This window comes from Natrix helvetica (genome assembly GCF_964273705.1).
Source record: "Natrix helvetica genome assembly, chromosome: 11".
Taxonomy (NCBI): domain Eukaryota; kingdom Metazoa; phylum Chordata; class Lepidosauria; order Squamata; family Natricidae; genus Natrix; species Natrix helvetica.
In genome coordinates, this window is record NC_138562.1 from 5,044,714 (window position 1) to 5,070,361 (window position 25,648).

General features: G+C 45.8%; 1 protein-coding gene across 2 annotated transcripts in view; it reads right to left on the bottom strand.

Annotated features, from left to right (window-relative positions):
- OPHN1 (oligophrenin 1) overlaps positions 1–25,648 on the bottom strand; it is a 143,924-nt gene that overhangs the window by 55,394 nt on the left and 62,882 nt on the right. For both annotated transcript variants that reach the window (XM_081963986.1, XM_081963985.1), the window contains exons 9-15: positions 22,193–22,293; positions 18,611–18,705; positions 16,859–16,937; positions 12,965–12,998; positions 9,061–9,123; positions 6,380–6,454; positions 673–757 (exon numbers count right to left, since the gene is read on the bottom strand). In XM_081963986.1, the coding sequence (XP_081820112.1) occupies positions 673–757; positions 6,380–6,454; positions 9,061–9,123; positions 12,965–12,998; positions 16,859–16,937; positions 18,611–18,705; positions 22,193–22,293 (532 nt within the window). The remainder of the gene's footprint in view (positions 1–672; positions 758–6,379; positions 6,455–9,060; positions 9,124–12,964; positions 12,999–16,858; positions 16,938–18,610; positions 18,706–22,192; positions 22,294–25,648) is intronic.

The window sequence follows — 25,648 nt, forward strand, 5'->3', positions numbered from 1 at the left end:
ATGCTGCCTTTTCCAAAACAGATCCATCACACATTCCCAATAACCATTCCTTAACATCTGGAATATCACATTACCAATTTCTTAATATGATCCTTCTTGACACCCTATGTTCAATACAACCATATTCCAAAGCTTTGCTATATAACATGTGTTAACACAAAGATTTCCCCACAAACCTGCTTCTATACATAAATATGCTCTCCCAAAAAGGTGCTAACTGATCACTGTATCATGTGAGTCAAGGAACCTGCATTTTTTAAATATATCTTCAGGATATATTAGATATAGAACTGCCGAACTGCCAACCTTTCTGATTGACAAGCTCAGCGTCTTAGTCACTGAGCCACCGCGTCCCTCTTGGGATGGTCTAAAGGCTATTGCTATTTCCCCACCCTCTACAAAGGACAATTGTCAAACGGCAGTTGCACCTCTATTCTCCTCTTGTGCTGCTGGCACTCAATGGTCTTTCTTTCTTACAGGAAGGAGCCTGGGTAACCAGAATTGTGAAGGGAGGACACCATTTGCTGGTTTTCTGGCGCAAAGCAGCGGATTCAGAAGTCACTGGCTAACTAGGCAGTATCAGGAGAGCATCGCCCACCTGGGACCTGAGATGCATTTAGGATCCGGAACACAGGCAGTTATTTGGTAGACGCAAACAAGTTTGGGCAATACCTCAGGTAGAACTTCAAGGAGCTAGTAATAGTCTTGATGTCCCAGTCATTGCTCTGGAAATCCACATCCCCGGGGCACTTAGGATCTTGAGAAGGAGAGGTAAGTGGAAAAAGGTAAGTTAGCTTAATTATGCATGCATGTATATTTAACATTTACCATGTTTCCCTGAAAATAAGTCAGGGTCTTATTTTCTTTTGACTCCTGAAATAAGCACTTGGCCTTATTTTCAGGGAGGTCTTATTATTTGTGAGATGCCAGGAGGCAGCGAGCGTGGTCACCTCATGGCTGCTGCTGTGTTGCAATATTTCGTGGAGGGCTTATTTTCGAGGGGGAGGGCTTATTTTAGGGCATGCGCTCCAAAGCCCAATTGGGCTTATTTTCCGGGGAGGTCTTATTTTCAGGGAAACAGGGTAGCCTTAGGGAAATAGAGGAACATTTTAATAAAATCAACAATACAAAAGGCAAATCCCAAAGCATTATCGAGGCAGTCCACAACCTACACCTGAAGGGTACTTACCCCCAATTCAAAGCTGTGACAGTAGTCCCTGTCCCCACCCTGGGATCACGTGACTACAGTGGGGGTGCTTGGCAAAGCTGCTGCAAAACGGGGTCACGTGACTGCAGGACGCAGCCGATGGCTGTAAATGCTAAACGCTGGAGGGCTCCCAGAAGCTCAGATCCAGGCCCCTGGTACCCCAGGGGCAGCAGTTGCTAAGCAGCCCGTCTTAAAGGCTACCTGTCAGCCCTAGAACCAAGACTAGGATGGAGGCCGAACAATGACTGAAAACAATGCAGTGCTTTCCAGAAGCCACTGTGGATTTGTCTGGAACTATTCTCATCCCATCTTCTTCCCGTTAGTTTGATTTATTTCTCAATAAATTGCCAAGGGTGCTATAGAGCCGTGACGACGAACCTATGGCATGCATGCCAGAGGTGGCACACAGAGCCATATCTGCCGGCATGTGAGCTGTCAGCTCCAGCGTGGGCATGCCTTCCGGAGGGCAGGGGGAGGGCATTTTCACCCTCCCCAAACTTCAGGAATGCCTCCGGAACCTGGGGAGTGTGAAAAATGGGCTGCAGGTTGTAGCCGCAGGTTGTGGAGTGCCTTGTTTCCAAACTTTTGGTTGGCCTGTTGGGCCCATTTTTTGCGCTTCCCAGGCATTGGAGGCTTTCCTGGAGCCTGGGGAAAGTGAAAATGGCCTCCCCCAGGCCCCCCTGGAGGAAACCGGCCCACGGTGCCTCTGCCAACGAAAACGGAGCTTGAGAGAGCCACATATGGCCCTCCCGAGCTCTGTTTTCGCTGGCAGAGGGTTGCAGGAGGTCATCGCAGCTGAAAACAGAGATCGGGAGCCAGTTTTCACTGGCAGTGTACTCTGACCACCACAAATACCCCCGACACGAGAGATGTCAAGCTAGCCACCCCCCGCCCTCGGTTAAACATAATCCTGATGCAGCCCTCAATAAAATCGAGTTTGACCCCCTTGCTATAGATGTATTTTGACACCTAATAAAATCATCTAATAAAATACCCTATTTCTGATTTTAGCAAATCATTCAGGCCTGTTCATTAAGGGGATACAGAGATTACGAAAATGGAAGTTCATGGATGAGGGCCACCAAGTTTAGGCAATGACTCCATATGCTTCGAAGTTTGGATGGATCAGGTGGATGAAACTGAAGGGACATTTACCAGATTTGCCTTTTCCCATCCTTACTGAATGATACAAAACAGGGTAGAAAGGTAGCCCCCCCCCCCCCCGCCCCTAGACCAGCAGTTCTCAAAGGACGCCCGTGAAGTTAAATAAATGCATGTTTTAAAACTTCTTAGTTTTATTTTCTAATACAGGAAAGATTGACAGATATAACCCACATAAGCCAGAGCTCATTAGGGTCCTCAGCCATTTTTTAAAATGTAAAAGGGTCCCGAGATCAAGATGTTTTATCTGCCTTAAGATGACTGAAATAAAACTCAAAATGACATGGACAAGTTCTAGGGCCGTGATGGCGAAACTATGGCACGCATGCCACAGGTGGCACACGGAGCTTTGTGCACGCCTCTCGCCGACCAGCTGGCCTTCGGGTCTCTGCCATGTATGCGTGGGTTCGCATGCAAGGGGGCATTTTGGGGCCTCGTGCAACACCCCCATGCCCCATTTTGGCTTCCAGGTTGGTGCAGGAGACCTTCCAGGCCCAATATGGGGGCCAGGGGGGTGGGCCCGTGCATGTGTGGGGGTGGGGTGCATGCACAGGGGGACAGGGGGACGGAGCACACAAGGGCGGGGTTTACTCGCTTTCGGCACACAACAACAGTGATGGTTAGCCATCACTGTTCTAGGGAAAAGGAATGAATGAAACTGAGGATGCCGTGAGACGAGCAGAGCACTAGAAATGTGGTCTCCATCTTTATTACCGTATTTTTCAGACTATAAGATTCACCGGTGTATAAGACGCACCAAGATTTCGAAGAGGTAAGTAAGAAAAAAAAAGGTTTTGCCTTCCCTCAGCTGCCAGAAGCCCTCTGCAAGCTTCAGCAGGGCTGGGACAAGGCAAAAATGCCCCCATTTTTGCCTCGCCGCAGCCCTGCTGAAGCCTGTAGACAGCTCCTGGGGGCTGAGGGAAGGCAAAAAATCCCTCTTTTTTGTGAAAAACAGCCGGGTTTTTTTGCAAAAATGGGATGGGGGGGGGGCTTTGGGAGGCCAAAAATGGCTGTATTTGATGTATAAGATGCACCAACACTTCCATGCTCTTTTGGGGGGGGGGAGAAAGGTGCGTCTTATACTCTGAAAAATATGGTAAGTCCCAAGTGAAATGGGAAGAACCGCCAGCCAAAATCCGGCCGGCCAGCCTCTCACTGGCGCTGCCTCCAGGGGAGGCAGGAATGCTTTGCTCCAGCCTGTCCTCCCACTGACCCAAAGGGATGGAAGCCGCTGCAAGTCTCACTCAGGGAGGCGGGTCACCCCCCCCTTTCTATCCTGGCCATGCAGGGACCTCTTCTGCAGAAGAGATTTGAGCCTGAAACCAAACGTCCCCACTGGATGCTGGCTCCTTCCAATAGATCTCTATCTTTCCTAAGGGGAAGGAGACATTCAAATGGCACATAAAATGTTTAATTTGTCTGTGGTTCTTTTACCGGTTGGTGACCCTTTCATTGACTGAACTTGCAATGTCTCTGAAGCTCTTCCTGGAACGTACCTCCATTTCCCCTCTTGGCATTGTTACAGCTGAACCTGCCTTCAAGTTATTCATTCTTCTTTATGAAGGTGGCCTATAATTTACTAATGACTTTAATTGCTGCTAACCCCACCACCACCACCACCACCACCAGAGTAGAAACTTGGCCCTGACCTTCCCACTCTCTCCTTCATCTTCATCCCTTCCCTTTTTTTTAAACTAGGGAGGGAAATCTATCATTTTTCTTTTTTAACTCCTCTGGCAGTATTTCTGTTTTTGTTGCCTGCCCAACTGTCAGCAGCCTTTCATCATTTTTACTAGCTTTCCCCTCGGTCCCAGAAATCTAACTCCGGCCCCCTTTCTTGCAAGCCCAAGCAGCTGTGATTGCTAGCTGCAATTTTTCACATTGACATACTTGTCCAATCAACCATCAGCTATTTTCCAGCTATTTAATCTTTACCAAACTCTCCTCTCCCGAACTGTTTTTGTTCCTTCTCTGTGGCTCGTGTTTCTACTTCTCTTGCCCCAGATTGTAAATCTCCATATTCAACCTAAAAATTAAAAAAAAAAAACCTCCAAGCCCTGAGGATTTATTTCCATTTGGCAAATTTTTCTGGTTGTACTGGCAACTAATGGGGATAGTTCCCAATTGCAGCTCAATCGCTGAAATGAGTGGAAAGTTGGAAGGTCTGGATTTACATCTTTCAGATTTTCCATCAGCTTCTGCAAAATTCAAAGCTAATCAATACTTCTCTGCAAACAGGGATCTTCACTCTTTTATGCAGATCCTAATTCTCCAGGGGAAGCATTGAAAGGTTGAACATGGGCAGGGAGGCGGGACGGCAGAGTAGGAGATCTCTCCCTTCCCTCCCTCCCTCTCTCTGCAAGTTAAATCATGATGTTAATCGGGTAACGAAACATCTGCAGGAAGCAACCAAGGGCTCTGCAGTTCAACCCCTGAGCTCTGCCTAGTCTCTTCTCTTGAAACTGGTTCGTCTCCACATGTTTGTGAGCTTATTCAAGGGGGCAAAATGTGTCCTGCAGATGTTCTATCCAACTGCAAACATTGCGGCATTAGACTGCACCTCTTTCTAGTAACGCCCGCCATCGAACAATGGTGGAAAGGAAGCTCTTGAAGGGCCCGATCTTGTCAATGCCTCAAAAATCATCCCGGATGTTGCCAGATGATGTGGACCAAAACATCTGGAGCGCCTCAGCTTGTATGGCCCCCAGTGGCACACAACTGGAACCAGAATTTTCATTCGTATGCGGGGATATGGTTAAGTGACGCCCAATTTTATGACTGCTTGCCATGGTTGTTAAGCAAATTGCTATGAATCATGCAGTCATTAAGGCAATCGGACTTTTCCCATTGATTGTGCTGATCGCAAGTTGGCTGGGAAGGTGGCAGAAGAAGACCCCGGTGAAGGAAATAAATAATAAGTTATTCTTTTATCAAAGTGTTTAATGCAGGGGTGTCCAAACTTGGCAACTTTAAGACTTGTGGACTTCAACTCCCAGAATTCCCCAGCCACAAGTCTTAAAGTTGCCAAGTTTGGACACCCCTGGTTTAATGTATCAGTAAGCTACAAAGTGCTTCCTGTTGCAACTTAACCATCATATGTGCTCAGTAAAACAGTACGTGATGACTTGCTAAAAAACTAACTTCCTTTGAAAACAGAAACATACACCCGAGGCAAGGCCACCCTTTGGTGAGATAGGAACATCCGCCAAACAACCTTGGACTTGTTTCAGTATTGTGAGAATTAAATTAATTGGATCTTACATCTCCCACCGGGACCCTGCCGCCCTCCTAAACACAAAAGCCAATTGCCAGACGCCTAGATTTTGAGGCTGCTGCAACGGTCAAATGTATGAGGACCAGTCCCGAGACATTTTCTTCAGGGCCATTGTAACTTCAAGCGGTCACTAAACAAATGATTGTAAGTCGAGAAGCGCCTATTTGCAGTAAAACCACTCCAGGTTTGTCCTTCCTCCCTCCTTCCCCTCTCCCCCCCAAGTCTAGTTTTCTATGATCTGGAAAACGGCGTGCTAATAAAAGCCATTCTACTATAACTATTATGTTAATTTGATTCCCATGAAAAAGATTATCACAGATTAATCAGCAAACTAAAAAAAGAGAGAGAAAGCGGTGAAATGTTGAGGAAGAGTTCAGAATGAACAATGGTGGTCCTCAATTTCGGTGGTGGGTTCCAGGCGGTATGGGTGTACCAGCAGTAGCCGGGAACAGCGGCCACCGCACCAGTACGGTAGCTCATTTGGCCCACCCGCCCGCCCGCGTCCCATACCTGCTTTTAAGGCAAGTGTGCGGTGCCTGCGCAACCTCCGACAAGCAGCTGGGTGTCGCAGGGGCAGTGGAGTGCGCAGGCGCTTGCAGAGCACATGTATGACCAGGATGCCAGGGCCCCGTGCGCAGTGTACCGGTAGTGACAGGGAGAGGAACCCACCACTGCCTCAGTTCCTCTCCTCTCTGGCCATTCTTTTCGGCAGCTTCTGATCAAGACCTGTTTCTTACCAAAGAAGGCATTTAAGAGCTTCTGGACTTGGATATTGCTCCCAACAGTGCGATAGATCCCTTCCGTGGCAATTCCTGAACGGGAAGAAAACAAGAAGCCACTCAAATAATTCATCCAAGAAAAACAAAGATCTTTATTAGGATTTGAGGAAGCTCACTAGTGCCACCTTATGCCATCATTAATGGAGGGAAAACATTTTTCAAAGGCATTTTGTAACAAACTCTGGAATAATAATTTAAAACGGAAAAGAATCCAAAAACCGCAGGCCTCTTTAAAATGATTTATTAGAACGCAGTAATTCTGGGGAAAAAGGCTTCGGGGTAAATTGCCTGCAGACGTGCCATGCGAGCTCAGGCAGGTAGGACGGACGTGCGGAGAAGCCAAAGTAAGGACTGTCCCACTCCAAGAAGTTGCACATCTGAGGAAAAATGGTCCCCAGCATTTCCAAAGTGGCCTGCAGCATCTCCTCCCTTGCAGAGATTTACTACCTGAAGTAATTAGACATAGTCCCAAAACCTAAGAGCCATGAACCCTGCGAGAATCCTTCATAAAGTCCGTCCTTTGTGGCCAATGTCCCTCATCCACATGGGGGTCTCGGCACGCAATGCAAGCTTCCATGTTCAACCATGAGATGTTGTGTGGTCGCACCAAACACAATCTATGCTGCCTTCTAATTGAATGTCCCCAGATTATTCTAGCCAAAGAATTTACAAGGATACTCAAAGAAAACAATGACAACATCTACAGGAAACTGATACTGCTGAAGTTCTTGCCTTCATTTTGTTCCCTTGTTGGCCACTTCTTTAAGTTTTCTGCCAGAAACACTCTACTGTCTGGGATTTTGAGTGTTGTCTGAAGAATGGAGCTGAACAAAACCCATTTATTTCTGTGGCACTTTTATGATGCGGCTTCTTAAAGCCAGAAACAAGAGACGCACCCATTCCTTCTGCTCTTCTTTTATTGTTTCATTCTGGAATATTAGCCATCCTGAATTTTCCTCTGAGCAATTCAGAAATATATTTAATTCCCTTCCCAGTTCTTTTGAAATGGTATAAAATGTCACCCTTATAACAGTTTTCCACTCTTATTTACAGCAGGTATCAAATATTTGCTTTATTTTAATGCTTCTAAAATTGCATGTCATCTTTTCAACTGATGCTTACAAGGGGTAACAAACATTTGTCTCTCCACTAATTGCAACTTGCTGTTGACAGATTGGCTTAATTCAGTGATTTGAGAATGAGGTTAAGACTACTTTAGGGCGTAACTTGCAAACTCCGCAACACTGTCCTAGAAGCAAAGAATTCTTCAGATCCCACTCACTCAAATTAGAGATTGTCTTTGGGAGCACAAAATTATCCCTTCAGAGCACTACCTCCCTCCATATTGAGTCTGTCCTCTGCACCTCCATAACTGTCTGGTTTGGTTCTGCAACCCAATAAGAAAGACACAGAGTTCAGAGGAGAATCAGAACTGCAGAAAAAACAATTGCTACCAACCTGCCTTCCATTGAGGACCTGGACACTGCACTGGTCAAAAAGTGGGCTGTGAAAATAACTACAGACCCCTCGTATCCTGGACATAAATTGTTCCAACTCCTACCCTCAAAACAACGCTATAGAGCACTGCACACGAAGAAAACTAGACACAAGAACAGGTTTTTCCTGAACACCATCACTCTGCTAAACAAATAATTCCCTCACCACTGTCAAACTATTCACTAAGGCTACATTACTATTAGTCTTCTCATCGTTCCTATCACCCATCTCCTCCCACTTATGACTGCAGGACTGTAACTTTGCTGCTTGTATCCTTACGATTTATATGGATGTTGATTGTTTCCTGATTGCTTATTTGTACCCTATGACTCTCATTAAGTATTGTACCTTATGATTCTTGATTAATGTATCTTGTCTTTTTATGTCCACTGAGAGCATCTGCACCAAAGACAAATTCCTTGTGTGTCCAATCCCACTTGGCCAATAAAGAATTCTATTCTATTCTATTTTACATTCCATTCCATTCTCTATTCTATTCTATTTCTTATTCTATTTCTTATTCTATTCCATATTCTATTCTATTCTATTCTATTCTAATTTCATTCCTATTCCTATTTCTATTCTGGGCTCCGTCACTGGCTTTTCTGAAAATATACCCTGCCCACCCCAAGCCTCCATCAGAATAACCTGAGGAAAGGAGGACAGGAGAAGGTTGGGTGTCTTTCTAGTCTTTTGCCAGGTCCTCCACAGGTTGGTGTGGGGGGGGTTTGTCTTGGAAAAGCGAGCTGATTGACCTTAAACAGCGTTTCTCAACCCCAGCAGCTTTAAAAGGCCGTTTAGACTATCCCCCCCCCCCCCGGCCAACTTTGACAACTTTGCGTGGACATCTGGGAGAACTCTGGGAGTTGAAATCCAGAGATCTTAAAAGTTGTCCAGGTTGGGGTAGTGGGAGAGAATGACCTAAACAGCCTTTTAAAGCTGGGGGCAGAAAGGAGATAAAGAGGAATTTCTCTTTTGTGTCTCCTGGGGAAAAGTGCAACGGCAAGAGACAAATTGAGGATGCTCCATCCTGTAAGGACTGCGATTCCAGGCCAGCACTGCTCAGGCAGACATGCCTCCCCCATGGCTGAACTCCAGTGTCTTGCTCCAGTTTAATAAAATGTGCCGTGTGCAATCCTTACCATTTGTCTCTACTGCATTGATGCATTTCCGGACAAATCTGAAGCCAATCTCGTTCAGTTCCACTGTTGCAAAACAAAACAAAAACAAAAGGCAGAGAAAATTATCCCTCGGCAACTTCCAGAAAAGCAAGTAAGAGCATGTTTATTTTGCTCCCCCTGAAGACTCGATGCTGCTTTTATGCAGCCAGCATCTGCTCGCACATGCAGACAAGGAAGGAACGGGGGAATTCCTTCCAACTGAGGGTGAACTATGGAACAGCTCTGATATCAAATGAGGCAGGAAGTCTGAATAAGGTCAGGTCAAGAGGCAAGAAGAGGCCTCGGGTTTAATCCTGCCCTTCTACAGGTGTGGCCAGGCTCAAATCTGTGGGGGGGGAAAACTCCTGCCAGTCAGAGCAAGCAATGTAAAACATGCTGGGCTAAGAACCTGCCTTATTCTAAGTCCTGGTAGTTATGGTAGGAGAAAGCAGGTGATTCCAGATCCCATGAGACAAAATGACTGTTAGGACGTTTTTTGTGCAGCGGCAGCCAAAGAAAGCCAATGCAATCCTAAATTGCATTAACAGAGAGATATAATCAAGATCAAGGGAGGTACTAATACCACTCTATAAAGCCTTAGTAAGACCACACCTAGAGTCCTGCATCCAGGTTTGGTCACCACACTATAAAAAAGATGTTGAGACTTTATAAACAGTGCAGAGGAGAACAAACAGGATGATTAGGGGAATGGAAGCTAAAACATATGAAGAACGGTTGTAGGAACTGGGCATGGCTAGCCTGGTGAAGAGAAGGACCACGGGAGACATGAGAGCAGTCTTCTAAAGTTTGAGGGGCTGCCACGGAGAGGAGGGGGTCAAGCTATTTCCCAAAGCACCCAAAGGCCAGACAAGGAATAATGAATGGAAACTGACCAAGGAGAGATTCAATCTAGAAATAAGGAGGAACTTTCTGACAGTGAGAACAATCAACCCATGGAATAGAAGTTGCCTTCAGAAGTTGTGGGAGCTTCATCACTTGAGGCTTTCAAAGGCCTTGGGTTTAATTCTGCCGTTCTCCAGGTATGGCCAGGCCCAAATCTGTGGCATGTTAAAAAACTGCTGCCAGTCCGAGCAAGCGATGGAAAGCATGCTGGGCTGAGAACCATTCTAAGTCCTGGTGGTTATGCTAGGAGAAAGCAGGTGATTCCAGATCCCATGAGACAAAATGACTTTTAGGGACTTCAAGGAAATGAAGTCCCTAAATGAACCAAATTCAGTACAGCGGTCAGGGAAGTCTGCCCTATATATTAGATTTAAGGTACAGCCTTTTATGGTATAGAAATGGTATGCACACAGGGGTCAAACTCCGATTCCTGTAAGTCCTTAAATATGTGTCCTGGGGAGGAGGTGGGCGGAAGAGTGGAGAACTGGAGGGACATTTATTTATTTATTTATTCTTTGCACTTCTAGACCGCCCCCTCTCCCAAAAGGGACTCGCGGCAGGTAGGGAGGTGTTAGGCAGAACCATGAGAATTCAGAAAGACTATTTTCCCCCATAAAGCCCCATCCTTACTGAAGTGAGTTTGGACTCAGTGTATCACATGCAGGAATATATATATGCTAATTAGAATATTCATAAAAGGATATTAATAATGTTGAATGACAGGGTTAACAGATTGGGATTGAAACCCTCTACAGCAGGGGTGTCCAAACTTGGCAACTTTAAGACTTGTGGACTTCAACTCCTAGAATTCCCCAGCTGGGGAATTCTGGGAGTTGAAGTCCACAAGTCTTAAAGTTGCCAAGTTTGGACACCCCTGCTCTACAGCAATGGTTCCCAACATTGGGCCCAAGCCCCATAGGGGGGCAATTCAATTTTTAATGGGGGCAATTTGAAGCTTATTTAAACCAAGTTAATGGCCTTTTAAGCTTCCTCCGCGTGAGTAGAGTTCACTTTTTGAGTAAAGTAAGAATTATATGTCACCGGTGACGGGGGAAGGGGGGAGGCATCAGGATTTTGAAGATGCTTAGGTGGGGCATGGCCAAAAAAAGGTTTGGAACCACTGCCCTACAGCAAGGAGGCTGAGCTATCGGGTTTGGCTGGGATGCACTGAGCGATGAGGAATCAACTTGAGCCACATATAAAAATATATAATGGAGTCAATGCATATAAATCACAGGTAGGACACACCTGTTCCAGAGGGCAGCAAAAGTCCTCTAGTGGCTTTGTGCCCTCTCCTGGCTATCTAGATTTTTCCAGCCCTCATCTGGTGGCTGTAATGAACATTTCTAATTACCCGCATTTTTCAGACTATAAGACGCACCAGAGTTTAAGGCGCACCAAGATTTTGAAGAGGTAAATTTTTAAAAAAGGTTTTGCACTCTGCAGGCCTCCTAAACCCTCTGTGTGTCCATTTTTGCGTGGTGGTGGTGGGGAAATATTTCGGGTGACCAAAAATGCTGTATTCAGTGTATAAGACGCACACAGATTTTTACCCCCTTTTTTTGAGAGAAAAAGTTGAGTCTTATACTCCAAAAAATACGGTAACTATTCCCTTTTTTAAAAAAAGACACATTTTTAAGCTTAATTCATTCAAGGCACGGATCCTGCAGGAAGAAAGGAGGTGGGCACACCCATGCTGCAGTCTCGCTACCTCCTTGCATTTTACTTCTGCAAGTCACATGGGTGGAGAAAGGGGAAATGGCTTTCTGGGATGGAACAAGGCTGGATTTGAAACTTCAAATTAAAAAGAGCAACTGCTGCCCTTCCTCTTTTCTAAGGCTACCCCTGCAGCCAAGTAGTGACTGACGTTTTCAAAAACATCAGCAAGTCTTAACAGGGGGACTGGACCGCTACTGATGAAAAAGCTACTAAGCTGCTGAAGAAAACCCCAAGGTATTTGTAGCTACAACTTGATGGTGCAAGACAGAGGTCTTCAAACTTGGCAACTTTTAAGACTTGTGGACTTCAACTCCCAGAATTCTCCAACCAAACTTGGCAACTTTAAGACTGGTGGACTTCAACTCCCAGAATTCTCCAACCAAACTTGGCAACTTTAAGACTGGTGGACTTCAACTCCCAGAATTCTCCAACCAAACTTGGCAACTTTTAAGACTTGTGGATTTCAACTCCCAGAATTCTCCAACCAAACTTGGCAACTTTTAAGACTTGTGGACTTCAACTCCCAGAATTCTCCAACCAAACTTGGCAACTTTAAGACTGGTAGACTTCAACTCCCAGAATTCTCCAGCCAGCTGGCTGGAGAATTCTGGGAGTTGAAGTCCACCAGTCTTAAAGTTGCCAAGTTTGGGGACCCCTGGTGCAAGACAATGTTACCCTTTCAGAAAACCAAGACTGTGAATTGCCTGCAGTTGGATAGACTCTGGAAGCCGACCTCTGTTTTCCTGAAAATAAGACCTCCCAGGGTAATAAGCCCAATCAAGGTTTTGAGCACATGCGCTAAAATAAGCCCTCCCCCCAAAATAAGCCCTCCCTGAAAATATTGCAACACAGCAGCAGCCACGAGGTGACCACGCTCACTGTCTCCTGCACCTCAAAAATAATAAGACCTCCCCAAAAAGAAGGCCAAGCGCTTATTTCGGGGGGGGGGTGTCAAAAGAAAATAAGACCCTGTCTTATTTTTGGGGAAACACAGTATTCAAAAAGTTGACATTGAAGTCAGAGCAATATTGAAGAACATTAAAGGAAGACCCTTCCCAAAACAAAATGCAAGGCATTTTTTTAAAGGAGGTTCCTTGACTTGAATTTTTTAAATTTCCTGAGCCTAGCAACGTCCCCGAATATTACTATTTTAAAGCCTGATGAGAAAACCTGGACGTGCCACCAGCAGGGGGCAGCAAGGGGCTCTCTTTGAAGCAGCGACTCCCTTTGGCATCCCCAATGCTGGGAAAAGTCACATACTCACTTTCTTCCTGCTTGGTGATGGGACTGTGGTAGATCTAAACAGCAAAGGGGAAGGAGGGGGAGGGGAGGGGTCAATGAAAAGCATGACAGGACAAAGGAATTGGAGGGGAGGGAGAGAGACAGAGAAACAAGAGTAAACATCATTGGAAAATAAGCACTTGGGTTAGTTTTCATCTTCGCAGTCTTTGCCAAGCTGCGCATTATAGTGGAAGATTTTAAACGCTTAAGATGGAAAAACAGCCCCCCCCCCTGGATTTGTGTGTGTGTGTGTGTTTTGTTGGTTTATTTTTGTTTCCAATTTGCTAAAAACAGTATTGGGAAGGGCCTGTTTCTAATATGAATCGACACAGCTCTGTCTTCCAAATTTTAGCTGTCTAGCCAAGGGTGGAAGGATGCCGTGATGGCGAACCTATGCCACGGGTGCCACAGGTGGTATGCAGAGCCCTCTCTGTGGGCATGCGCACTGTCGCCAGCTGCTCTGGTTTCCAGCCAGCCAGCAGGTCTTCGCGGGGGCCAGAGCACCAGAAAAAGGCTCAAAGTACAGGCCAAAAACGGCCTGGAAAACGGCCTCCAAAAATGGTAAAAAACAGGCATGCATGTGCCAGCCAGCTGGCTTCCGGTGCTCCGGCATGTGCACATACACGCACATGCATGTTCATTCCGGCTTGGGCACTTGGTGCTGAAAAGGTTCTTCATCACTGTCCTACTGCTACCAGTCAATGCTACGGCTCCCTCTTGAGGACGATTTCATGTCTTCCATTCCGTTCCTCCTTCTGCAGCCTTCTCCATGCGGCTGCTCCAGCCTCCCCTGCCCAGGCACCCTACCAGGGCACCCCCAGACGAAGCGCCATCGCTCCCCAAAGCAGTGCTGGCTTCTGGCAACAGCAACTCAGGTGGGCAGCTCTACCCAGAAGCAGAGGCTTCTTCTCCTGCCCTGCGAGTGGGTCCTCCCCACCATCCCTGGCAGCATCTACCATCCTCTGCTCAACAGCAGGATGAGATATACTGAAGGACACACACACACACACAGGCCCACACCCAGGCCTTCGCCTACTCCAAAACATCTGGAGGACACAAAACTGCAACAGGGAAAAGTAATTGTTGGGTGGATGGTGAATAAGGTATAAATAAGATATAAACCCTCATTAAAGAGACGTGGTGGCGCGGTGTTTAGAATGCTACTGCAGGCTACTTCTGCAGGCTGCCAGCAGTTCAATTCTCACCAGGCTCAAGGTTGATTCAGCCTTCCATCCTTCCGAGGTGGGTAAAATGAGGACCCAAATTGTTGGGGGCAAATAGACTGATTCTGTAAACCGCTTAGAGGGCTACAAAAGCACTGCGAAGCGGTATATAAGTCTAAGTGCTATTGCTATTGCTAGCAAAATCCACCTACAGCAACTCTCATGAAGAATCTAACAACCCAACAAAGAGAACTAATTTTTCAGGGCCCCTCCCATAAGCAATGGGGGGGGCAAAGTTTAAAGGTCAGCCTGTGGCCCCTCTACCAGGTTCGCAGCATGCTTTGGACAGGTTGTTCTCCGGGGGTGCCAGAGAAATTCCCTGGGTGCTTTGCTGGCCTGCTCTTTCTTGCCCCCTTCAGTTTTCCACCTATTCAGTCCCCCCCTGTGTCCCCCGCCCCCGAGACCTGCTGCTTTCCGAGTGTCAGAAACAGAAGATCCGACCGAAGGAGAAGATGGTCCCTCTCGTTTCCGAGCACGCTCTGCTGCAGCTGCCATAGGTAGAATTCACCACACCTGAGAAGAGACTGCAAACCGGCCAGCCACCTAAAGCGATGCCCGGAATTTGATGTAATACTGTAATAAGGTAAAGATTCCCCTGGCTCATACGTGCTAGTCGTTCCCGACTTTAGGGGGTGGTGCTCATCTCCGTTTCAAAGCCGAAGAGTCGTCTTAAGACGTCTCCATGGTCATGTGGCCGGCATGACTCAATGCCGAAGGCGCACGGAACACTGTTACCTTCCCACCAAAGGTGGTTCCTATTTTTCTCCTTGCATTTTTACGTGCTTTCGAACTGCTAGGTTGGCAGGAGCCGAGACAAGTAATGGGAGCTCCCTCCGTTCTGAAGCGCTAGGGATTCGAACTGCCGAACTGCCAACCTTTCTGATCGACAAGCTCGGCATCTTAGCCACTGAGCCACCGCATCCCTAATACCATAATACAAAGACTAAAAAAATAAAATGTGGAAAATTTCCAGGGCCTTAATTTCTTAAAAGGTCTCAACAACTAGACTTCTCTGCCAGGTGGTCCGTTGACAACACCAACCTTAAGTGATGTCCAGCTACATTCAGAAGGACTTTGCTGGATGACACCGACGCCTCCAGACTGAAAATTAATCCCAAGGCAGCCTTTTAACTATGCCAAGGCAGACTTTTTATTAAAATAAAATCAGCTCAAACCCTTTTTGTGGAGAGTTTGCCAATCCAAAACCACTCCTGGAAAATCCCATTCTCTGAAGAGGAAAATGACCAGCCGATGCTCTGCTTCAGCCAAGGGCAGCCACCCAGAGGTGGTATTCAGAAGGCTCTGACCAGCTCTGGAGAACCGTTAGCAAAACCAGTAAATGCCACCTCTGACTGGGCCTACTCCCATCTATTCTCTGCTGAGCCCCAGCTGATCGGGAGGGAATGGGGATTTTACAGTCTCCTTCCCCTGGAGTGGGGAGGGAATGGGGATTTTGCAGCATCCTTCCCCTGGAGTGGGGAGGGAATGGGGATTTTGCAGCATCCTTCCCTGGAGTGGGGAGGGAAGGGTGATTTTGCAGTATCCTTCCCTGGAGTGGGGAGGGAATGGGGATTTTGCAGTATCCTTCCCCTGGAGTGGGAAGGGAATGGGGATTTTGCAGTATCCTTCCCCTGGAGTGGGGATGGAATGGGGATTTTGCAGCATCCTTCCCTGGAGTGGGGAGGGAAGGGTGATTTTGCAGTATCCTTCCCTGGAGTGGGGAGGGAATGGGGATTTTGCAGTATCCTTCCCCTGGAGTGGGGAGGGAATGGGGATTTTGCAGCATCCTTCCCCCAGGAGTGGGGAGGGAAGGGTGATTTTGCAGTATCCTTCCCCTGGAGTGGGGAGGGAATGGGGATTTTGCAGTATCCTTCCCCTGGAGTGGGGAGGGAATGGGGATTTTGCAGTATCCTTCCCCTGGAGGGGGGAGGGAATGGGGATTTTGCAGTATCCTTCCCCTGGAGTGGGGAGGGAATGGGGATTTTACAGTATCCTTCCCCTGGAGTGGGGAGGAAATGGAGATTTTGCAGTATCCTTCCCCCAGGAGTGGGGAGGGAATAGGGATTTTGCAGTATCCTTCCCCTGGAGTGGGGAGGGAATGGGGATTTTGCAGTATCCTTCCCCTGGAGTGGGGAGGGAATGGGGATTTTGCAGTATCCTTCCCCTGGAGTGGGGAGGGAATGGGGATTTTGCAGTATCCTTCCCCTGGAGTGGGGTGGGAATGGGGATTTTGCAGTATCCTTCCCCTGGAGTGGGGAGGGAATGGGGATTTTGCAATATCCTTCCCCTGGAGGGGGGAGGGAATGGACATTTTGCAGTATCCTTACCCTGGAGTGGGGAGGGAATGGAGATTTTGCAGTAACCTTCCCCTGGAGTGGGGAGGGAATGGGGATTTTGCAGTATCCTTCCCCTGGAGTGGGGAGGGAATGGGGATTTTACAGTATCCTTCCCCTGGAGTGGGGTGGGAATGGGGATTTTGCAGTATCCTTCCCCTGGAGTGGGGAGGGAATGGGGATTTTGCAGTATCCTTCCCCTGGAGTGGGGAGGGAATGGGGATTTTGCAGTATCCTTCTCCTGCCATGCCCACCAATCCACGCCCACGCAACTGGTAGTAAAACATTTTGAATGCCACCACTGCAGCCCTCCATACCTACCGGCTCCTTCCCATCCATGGCCTCCATCCAGAGCCGTCGGTTGGCTTCCGAGGGAGCTTGTAAGGTGATGGGACCAGACCTGCATAAAATTAAGCGGGGGAGGGGGAGACACAAGAAAGAAAATTTAACAGCTAATTCCAATGAAGCTTTTATTTATGAGGAAGGGCTCACACTGAGAAAAGGAGTCAGGCTTCTCTCAGGAACGACTCCTCATTATATTAATGCTTCAAAGTTTAGCAATTGGAGGGAAGTACCATATTTTTCGGAGTATAAGATGCACCGTAGTGTAAGACATACCTTAGTTTTGGGGGAGGAAAATAGGGGGGGGGGGAATCTTCCTACCAGGTATTCATCTGGCTAGCGTCCTTTGTCAGCTTCAGCACATAGGTTTGTTGGTTTTGAACAATTTTATCCCCTGGTTGGGGATAAAAAAACAGCTTCTAAAGCACAGCTGATCATTGGAGAGAGAAGCAATGAGAAAAGCAGGCAAAGCAGGGAAGATGACTTCACTCATTAGCGCCTCATTAGGGCTGAAAAAAATCTTCGAAGTGTATAAGACGCACCCACATTTTCAGCCTCTTTAGGGGGAGTGCGTTTTATACTCCGAAAAATACGGTATTTGTTCATTCTGACGAATGATTTTTCTCCCGTTACAGTAGATCAGTGCTTCTCCAATTGAGCAACTTCTCGATATGCGGATTTTATCTCTCAAAATTTCAGCAACGACCCTGGTGGCTGGGAAACTTTGGGGGCTGAAATCCACAGATCTGGAAGCTGATCATCTGAGCGAGGAAAAGCTTTCACCCCTTCATTATGTTTTATCTTTATCTGCACAATTAGTTTAGTTTAGTTTACTTTATTGTCATTGCACATGGTACAACAAAATTCGATGCCGTCTTCAGTGTACATTATAACTATACAAATAAAAACACAAACATACGTCCTTTACTTTCTATACAATTGAAATTGAAAACCCGATGTTGCATTATATACTGTAGAATTCCATATAGTTACTGCCCTGGGACAGAAGCTGTTTTTCAGCCTATTTGTCCTTGTTTTTATTATCCTGTACCGCCTGCTAGATGTTAATAGTTAAAAAAAAGGGTGCCCAGGATGAGATGGATCTTTAAGAACGTTTTGAACTTTCTTTCTTTTTTTATAAAGAGTTTTATTATTTTTCAATTACAAAAATAAACATTCCATCTTTCCTTATGCAGTGTGTCATCTGGGAACAAAAATCTTTGTGCAACATCGTTCCTTTTTTTGCCACATCTTTCACGTTCATATTAACATGATTTAATATTATAATACATTGAGCATTTAAACTATCCATTTTTTCTTCTTAATATCTTCTAATAGTAATATCATATTAACATTAAACATCATTATTCTCATCATGCACATACTACACACACACGTTTGAACTTTCTTAAGGCAGCGGGAGCTATCAAGCTCTTCCAAAGAGGGGAGGGGGCAACCCATGATCCTCTGGGCAATGACGTTGACCCTCCGGAGAGCTATCCTATCTGCACCTGGGCAATTGGCAAACCATGCACAGGTGCAGTAAGTTGAAATACTCTCTATGGTGCAGCGGTAGAAGGTCACCGGCAGTTTTCCATTCAGTTGTTGCTTCAGGTAGTATCACCTCTGCTGGGCCCTTTTGACCAGGGTTGCAATGTGAGCGCCCCAATCTTTAAAGAGGAGCTGCCCAATATTTCACGGGGACCGAAGCCGCCAAAGGTTTAAGCTCACCTTTCAACTGTCTCAATGTCAAAACAAAACCGTTTGTCTATGGAGTCCGTCTTCCTTCGTACGCAGGATTTCAGAATCAAATGTACAGTGGCACCCTGAGAGAAACAGAATGTTACATTTAAAAGAAACACCAACACAGGGGAGGTGGCCCTTTAAGATGCATGTGCCAACATAAGGAAAGTCCTAGAGCCGAGATGGCGAATCTATGGCACGTGTGCCACAGGTGGCATGTGGAGCCATTTGTCAGGGCATGCGAAGCGTTGCCCTGTCAGCTGGCCAGCGAGCATGCATGTGCTGTTTTCGCCCTCCCGAGGCTCCTATAAAGCCTCTGGAGCCTGGGGAGGGCGAAAAAAGCATGCAAAAAATGGGGGGTTGCATCTGTCATGTGCCCATGTGCGCTGGGGGTCGCGCATTGCATTATGGGTGCAGCATGCCCGCACACGACCCCCCTGTGCTCCCCCCCCTTTTGGCATGCGAGCCAAAAAAGGTTTGCCATCGCTGTCCTAGAGGGTGCAGAGATGGATGGCCTCACCAAAGAGCTCAAAGATAAAGGAGAAACAGATTATTGTAAGGTATGGAATGAATGGTATAAATGGTTAGAAGACAGGTGTAAAGCTTAAGGAAAGATTAAACAAAGAAGATACAAGAGTTAGACATTAGTAATAAATATGTATAAATGGAAATGGCATACAATTAATGACTGTAACTCAAGAGATGAATATATTTGGATATATAAAAACACTGGAATTACATGTATAGATAATGGCATATTGGAGTGGGGGATGGGGGGGAGAAATGCACATATAATGGATGTATACTGATATGGAAATGTTGTATAGAAGGAAACGGTTAACGTTGTTTCTTTTTTGTTTTAAGAAACAGTGTAATAAAAAAATATTTAAAAGAAGAAGAAGCATTCACACCAAGAGTAATAGCCAACCCTCCAAACAAGGCAAATTGAAAGCGGTCTTAATCTCAATCTGCTCTCGGCCAATCAAAGCATAAATTGTTTCAACTCCTGCCCTCCAAATGACGCTATAGAGCACTGCACACCAAGACATCTAGACACAAGAACAGTTTTTTCCCGAATGCCATCACTCTGCTAAACAAATAATTCCCTCACCACTGTCAAACTATTGACTAAGGCTGCATTAAAATTACTCTTAGTCTTCTCATTGTTCCTATTACCCATCTCCTCCCACTTATGACTGCAGGACTGTAACTTTGTTGCTTGTATCCTTACGATATATATTGATATTGATATTGTTTCCTGATTGCTTGTTTGTACCCTATGACTCTCATTAAGTGTTGCACCTTATGATTCTTGATGAATGTATCTTGTCCTTTTATGTCCATTGAGAGCATCTGCATCAAAGACAAATTCCTTGTTTGTCCAATCCCACTTGGCCAATAAATTATTCTATTCTATTCTATTCTATTCTATTCTATTCTATTCTATTATGATGCAAATAGGGAATTGCGAGTAAAAAGAGGTCTTAGACATGCAACATTTTGCCTGTATCGAAGGATATTTAATAACAGAAATGCTGCTCCTTTAAGAATGGCTACACTGAGAAAAAGTCTGCAATGAACTACTTTTTGCTTGATAATAGGGCATTTTGGAGGAACAATAAAGCTTAGAGAGATAAAAGAGTTTGGTATGATTCCGAGGCAATGTCATCAGCTTGAGAATCCTAGATAGAAATCTTGGGGAAATGCCGAAGGTTTTCTCTTGCCCAGACAGCTGACCTGAACCTTGCAGGTTATTAGAAGATCGGCTGTCCAGTTTGTGATTCTTCTGACAAATGACACAAATGCAAATCTGACATGTCAAAGAATTTCCATTCTGTTAAGAGGAAGTTTCCCCAAACTAATGTCTCGTAACTCTTACAATTGCCAGCCTGCAAGGTTTTGCCTCTAAACAGTCTAAAATTAGTTGGTGGAACAAAGCGTTGTCTGAGTCAATATATTTTACTATAGACAACATATATCTTCTAATTCAATTTAAACATAGAGAGCATTTCTTTCAATTTTTCTACAATTAACAACATACTATAATGTGTGTATTTCTTAATTAAATACATAACAATAACAATATTACTACTATTCTCTTTGGTCTACTAATGTAACTCTTTTCCCCTTTCTTTCTCTTTTAACCATTTTCTCTTGGGCTCTCAAAAATTCCACTTTTAATTCTTTTTCTTCTTCTCCCCCTTTCTCCTAACTTCTTTTTCCAATTTTGTGGTTATTGTATCTTTTCTTCAGAGTATTTACTTTTATTATTCTAGTAACTTTCTCCAGGGTTTTCCCTGTTCCTCTCCCTTCCTTACTGTTTTGTGGTTTCTTTTTTTGGGGGGGGGATCCCCCCTTGGTCTGCTTTTTCTTTGTGACTGTAAATCCCAGTGAAATCTTCTACCTGCATTTTATTTTCCATTTTTCTTTTTTCCACGTTATCTTCCTGTACCTCATGTGTGCCCTCTTTCACCCCCTCTCTTCTCCTATTTCTTGTTCTGTATAATATGTATGATACATTTTGTATGTATCCCATAATATGTATAATTTGTATTAAAAAAAATAAAAAAACTTGAATTATAAAATTAATTGGCTAAGATTACAAACTGGAGACCAGAAAGTTAGAGAGGAGGGGAGAAGCCACAAGTTGCCATTTGAGCCCAGCGTTCCTTAAGGGGTGTTGAGGTTCTGGCTGGCTTTCCACCATTGATGCAAGAACCTACTCAAGGTAGTCAAGGAGAGAAGCAACTTAGAACTGAGGAGAAATTTCCTGACAGCGAGAACAATTAATCAGTGGAACAGAATTTGCCTCCAGAAGTTGTGAATGCCCCAACACTGGAAGTCTTTAAGAAGATGTTGGATAGCCATTTGTCTGGAACTGCATAGGGCAGTGATGGCGAACCTTTTTTGGCTCGCGTGCCACAAGTGGGGGGAGCGCAGGGGGGTCGTGTGCAGGCGTGCCGCACCCATAATGCAACGCGCGACCCCCCCCAGTGCGCATGCGCACACAACACGCAACAACCCCCCATTTTTACATGGTTTTTTTGCCCTCCCCAGGCTCCAGGGGCTTTATAGGAGCCTGGGGAGGGCGAAAAGAGCCTCCTCCGACCCCCCGGAGGCCCTCCAGAGGCTCCAGGGACTGTCCGGAGGCTTCCCTGAAGCCTTCGGAGCGCTTAAAACCACCCTCCGAGCAAACCGGAAGTCACTTCCGGTTTGCTCGGAGGGTGGTTTTAAGGGTTCCGAAGGCTTCAGGGACGGTCCCTGAAGCCTCCGGGGGGGCGGGGGGGCTCTTTTCGCCCTCCCCAGGCTCCTATAAAGCTTCTGGAGCCTGGGGAAGGCGAAAAATAGCTTTTAAAAAGGTTAACTCAGATGGCCAGCACGCGCATGCGCGCTGGCCAGCTGACAGGGCAGCACCTCGCGTGCCCTGACAAATGGCTCCGCGTGCCACTTGTGGCACGCGTGCCATAGGTTTGCCATCACGGGCATAGGGTTTTCTGCCTAGGCAAGGGGTTGGACTAGAAGACCTCCAAAGTCCCTTCCAACTCTGCTATTGTATTGTATTGTACTCACTTGTTTTGCTCCTGGTTTCTGCTCCATGGGCATCATTCTTAACATCTTTGTTTCCTTCTCATACTGGCAATAGTATTTGACCCAGGAGATTCCCAGTGCCCCTACATCAAGTCAAGAGATAAATTAATACCTAAGACACACACAGAGACATACCATTCTCCATGTTCAGAGACCTGCAGTATCTAATACAACCATCTCAAATACTGCCTGGGTCTCCAGCCCCCCCCCCCAAAAAAGACAAATGGCAGGCAGACCCCTCTCACTTCTCTGCGTTGTAGATTAAAAAACCCGATGCCACAGGCTAGCAATCACATCCTGGCCCTTACTGACTTTTCTTGATTCAATATATGTGAGAACTTGACTCAATTCCTTGATATTCTCATGTCTAAAATCCAGTTGCACAGAATTGACTGCATCCAGTTTTGGTCATCACATTAGAAAAAAGATGTTGAGACTTTGGAAAAAGTGCAAAAAAGAGCAACTATGATGATTAAAGGCCTGGAGAATAAAATATACGAAGAACAGTTGCAGGAACGGAATATGGCTAGTCTAGAGAAAAGAAGGACTAGGGGGGGACATGATAGAAGCATTCCAGGATTTGAGGGGCTGCCACAAAGAAGAGGGGGTTAACTTATTTTCCAAAGCCTCAGAAGTCAAAATAAGAAGCAATGGATGGAAACTAATCAAAGAGAGAAGCAACCAGGAATTAAGGAGAAACTTCCTAACAGTGAGGACAATTAACCAGTGGAACAGCTTGCCCCTCAGAAGTTGTGGCTGCTTCATCGCTGGAAGTTTTTCAGAAGAGACTGGACAATCACTTGTCTGAAATAGTATAGCAGGGGTGTCCAAACTTGGGAACTTTAAGACTTGTGGACTTCAACTCCCAGAATTCCCCAGCTGGGGAATTCTGGGAGTTGAAGTCCACAAGTCTTAAAGTTCCCAAGTTTGGACACCCCTGTAGTATAGGGTCTCCTGGTTGAGCAGGGAGCTGGACTAGAAGACCTCCAAGATCCCTTCCAGCTCTGATTGATTGATCGATTGATTGACTGACTGACTGACTGACTTCAGTTCTGGTTACAAGGTTGAATTTAACTAACTACATGGCCTCTGCTTTCATTGATTAAATGATATTCTCATTAGCAGAATGGGGAAAGCTGGTTTAGATGATACCACTATCAGACAACCCCATAGTGAAATGACTACAATGCCTAAAGGGTGCTTGTTAATGGCTCCATTCAGCTTGGAATAAAGGGCCATAACTTTTCTAACGATTTACTAATAAATCATTTTATTAATGACCAGGGTGGGAGTTGATGTGTAACATGGACAATGATGAAGTCCTGCGTCTTAGGAGGAAAAAAAAGGATGCACCCGCAAAAGATCTAGTTATTCCAAGACCCCACAGTGGTGAAGTTACCAAGCAGTAAATGCTACTTTAAAAGAACAAGATGGCGGTGTGCAGGTTCTGGGAAATGATTTTCCCTCTCTATTCTGCCTTGGCCATGGCCCACATAGAGGAGGACACCCTATTCCAAGCATCACAATCTGGAAGAAAGAAAAAAAAGACAAATTGGACTACCTCAGAAGAGGCCTAAATGACTTAGGAATGGAAATTGTCCAGTGAGGAAATTTAATGGAAGTGAAAGCGGTATGTTCAGCTTAGGAAAGAGACAATCGAGGGGAGAAAAAAAAAATCAATCAGAATAGAGCTGGAAGGGACCTTAGAGGTCTTCTAGTCCAACCCCTTGCTTAAGCAGGAGACCCTCTACTGTTTCAGACAAGTGACTGTCCAGTCTCTTCTTAAAAACGCTCCAGGGACGAAGGACCTACAACTTCTGACAGCAAACTGTTCCACTGGTTAATAGCAGCCTGTAGAAATCTAAAGTTGTAGGGAGTAAGGATATTTGTTCTCTGTTGCCCCAAAAGCTGAAATGTAAGGAAATAGATCCAGGCAAGAAATTAGGAAGAGCTTCCTGAAAACGAGAGCTGTCAAACAGCGAGACAGATCTACCTTGTACATCCCTCTTTACTGGAGGATTTTGAAATGAAGCTGAATGCACCAAATAAGGGTGGGGGTCAGATGAGGCATTTTCCAATTGTGTGGTTCTATAGCAGTGAGGGTGAACCTTTTGGGCACCAAGTGCCCAAACCGGAACACGCATACATGCGTGAGTATGCGCATGTGCCAGAAACCCAAAGACCAGCTGGCTGGTGTGCGCATGCCTGTTTTTTGGGCGTTTTTCAGGCCATTTGGGGGGCTGTTTTTGAGCAGTTTTCAGACTGCTTTTGGGGCTGTTTTCACACCGTTTTTGGTCCGTTTTCCAGGTCTTCCTGTGTCCATTTTAAGACTGATTTCTGGGCCGTTTTCAAGCCATTTTGTGGGCTGAAACAGCCTGAAAACAGCCCGAAAAAGGCCCGAAAAACAGCCTGTTTTTTAAACCACAAGAGTAGCTGGTGACGGCATATATGCCCATAGAGAGGTCTCTGACTGCCACCTCTGGCATGCATGCCATAGGTTCGCCATCACGGCTTATAGTAAATTACTAGGGGGAGGGGGGATTAAATTCAGGAAGCGTGTATTTCTTCAAAAAGGGAACCAGCAGAGTTGCTACACTGTTTCCCTGAAAATAAGACCTCCCTGGATAATAAGCCCAATTGAGCTTTTGAGCCCATGTGCCAAAATAAACCTTCCCCCAAAATATTGCAACACAGCAGCAACCATGAGGTGACCACACTTGCCCCCTCCTGCACTTCAAAAATGTTAAGACCTTTCTGAAAATAAGGCCAAGTGCTTATTTCAGGGGTCAGAAGAAAATAAGACCCCATCCAAAAAACAGCCTTAAAATGACCTCAAAAAGACCTGGAAAACGGTCCAAAAATGGTGTGAAATAAGACCCAGTCTTATTTTCGGGGAAACAAGTTATCATCCTGGGAACTCTTTTTGCAAGGATGAGCGCAGTTATATACAGCTCACAGAGCAGCATTTCTAGATTCATCTGTCTTGAGTTTTTCAAGTCAACTCATATGAATACTTCACATGAATACGAGTGTGGCCTCACGCTTATACGCAGAACAAAACTGAAACCCCACATGTATCTATTAGGGGTCTTGCTGTAAAGTGGTCTCTCGGAGCAGCAGAGCTGCTTTAAAGGGTCTGTTATGGGGATTCCATGGTGATCAGCTTGGCTTAAGAGACCCAAGAATAGCTCAAACCTTGCGATGCCATTCATTATCTCACATCCCTGCAAGGCGCCATTTGATGTCATCACCATGGCTTGAAGGATTGATTTGGGCAAGTGAAGGCCCCAACCTCCCAGGTTCATTTACAATTGTTTTACCCTCCCCCCCGATCTTTCAGCGTCATTTCAATTAATTTTGGGCCAAGACTTGATCAAAAGGGGAATTCTGGTGAGATCAGTAGATCTTCATTTGTCTACAAGGAGGCAAGCTGAAGAG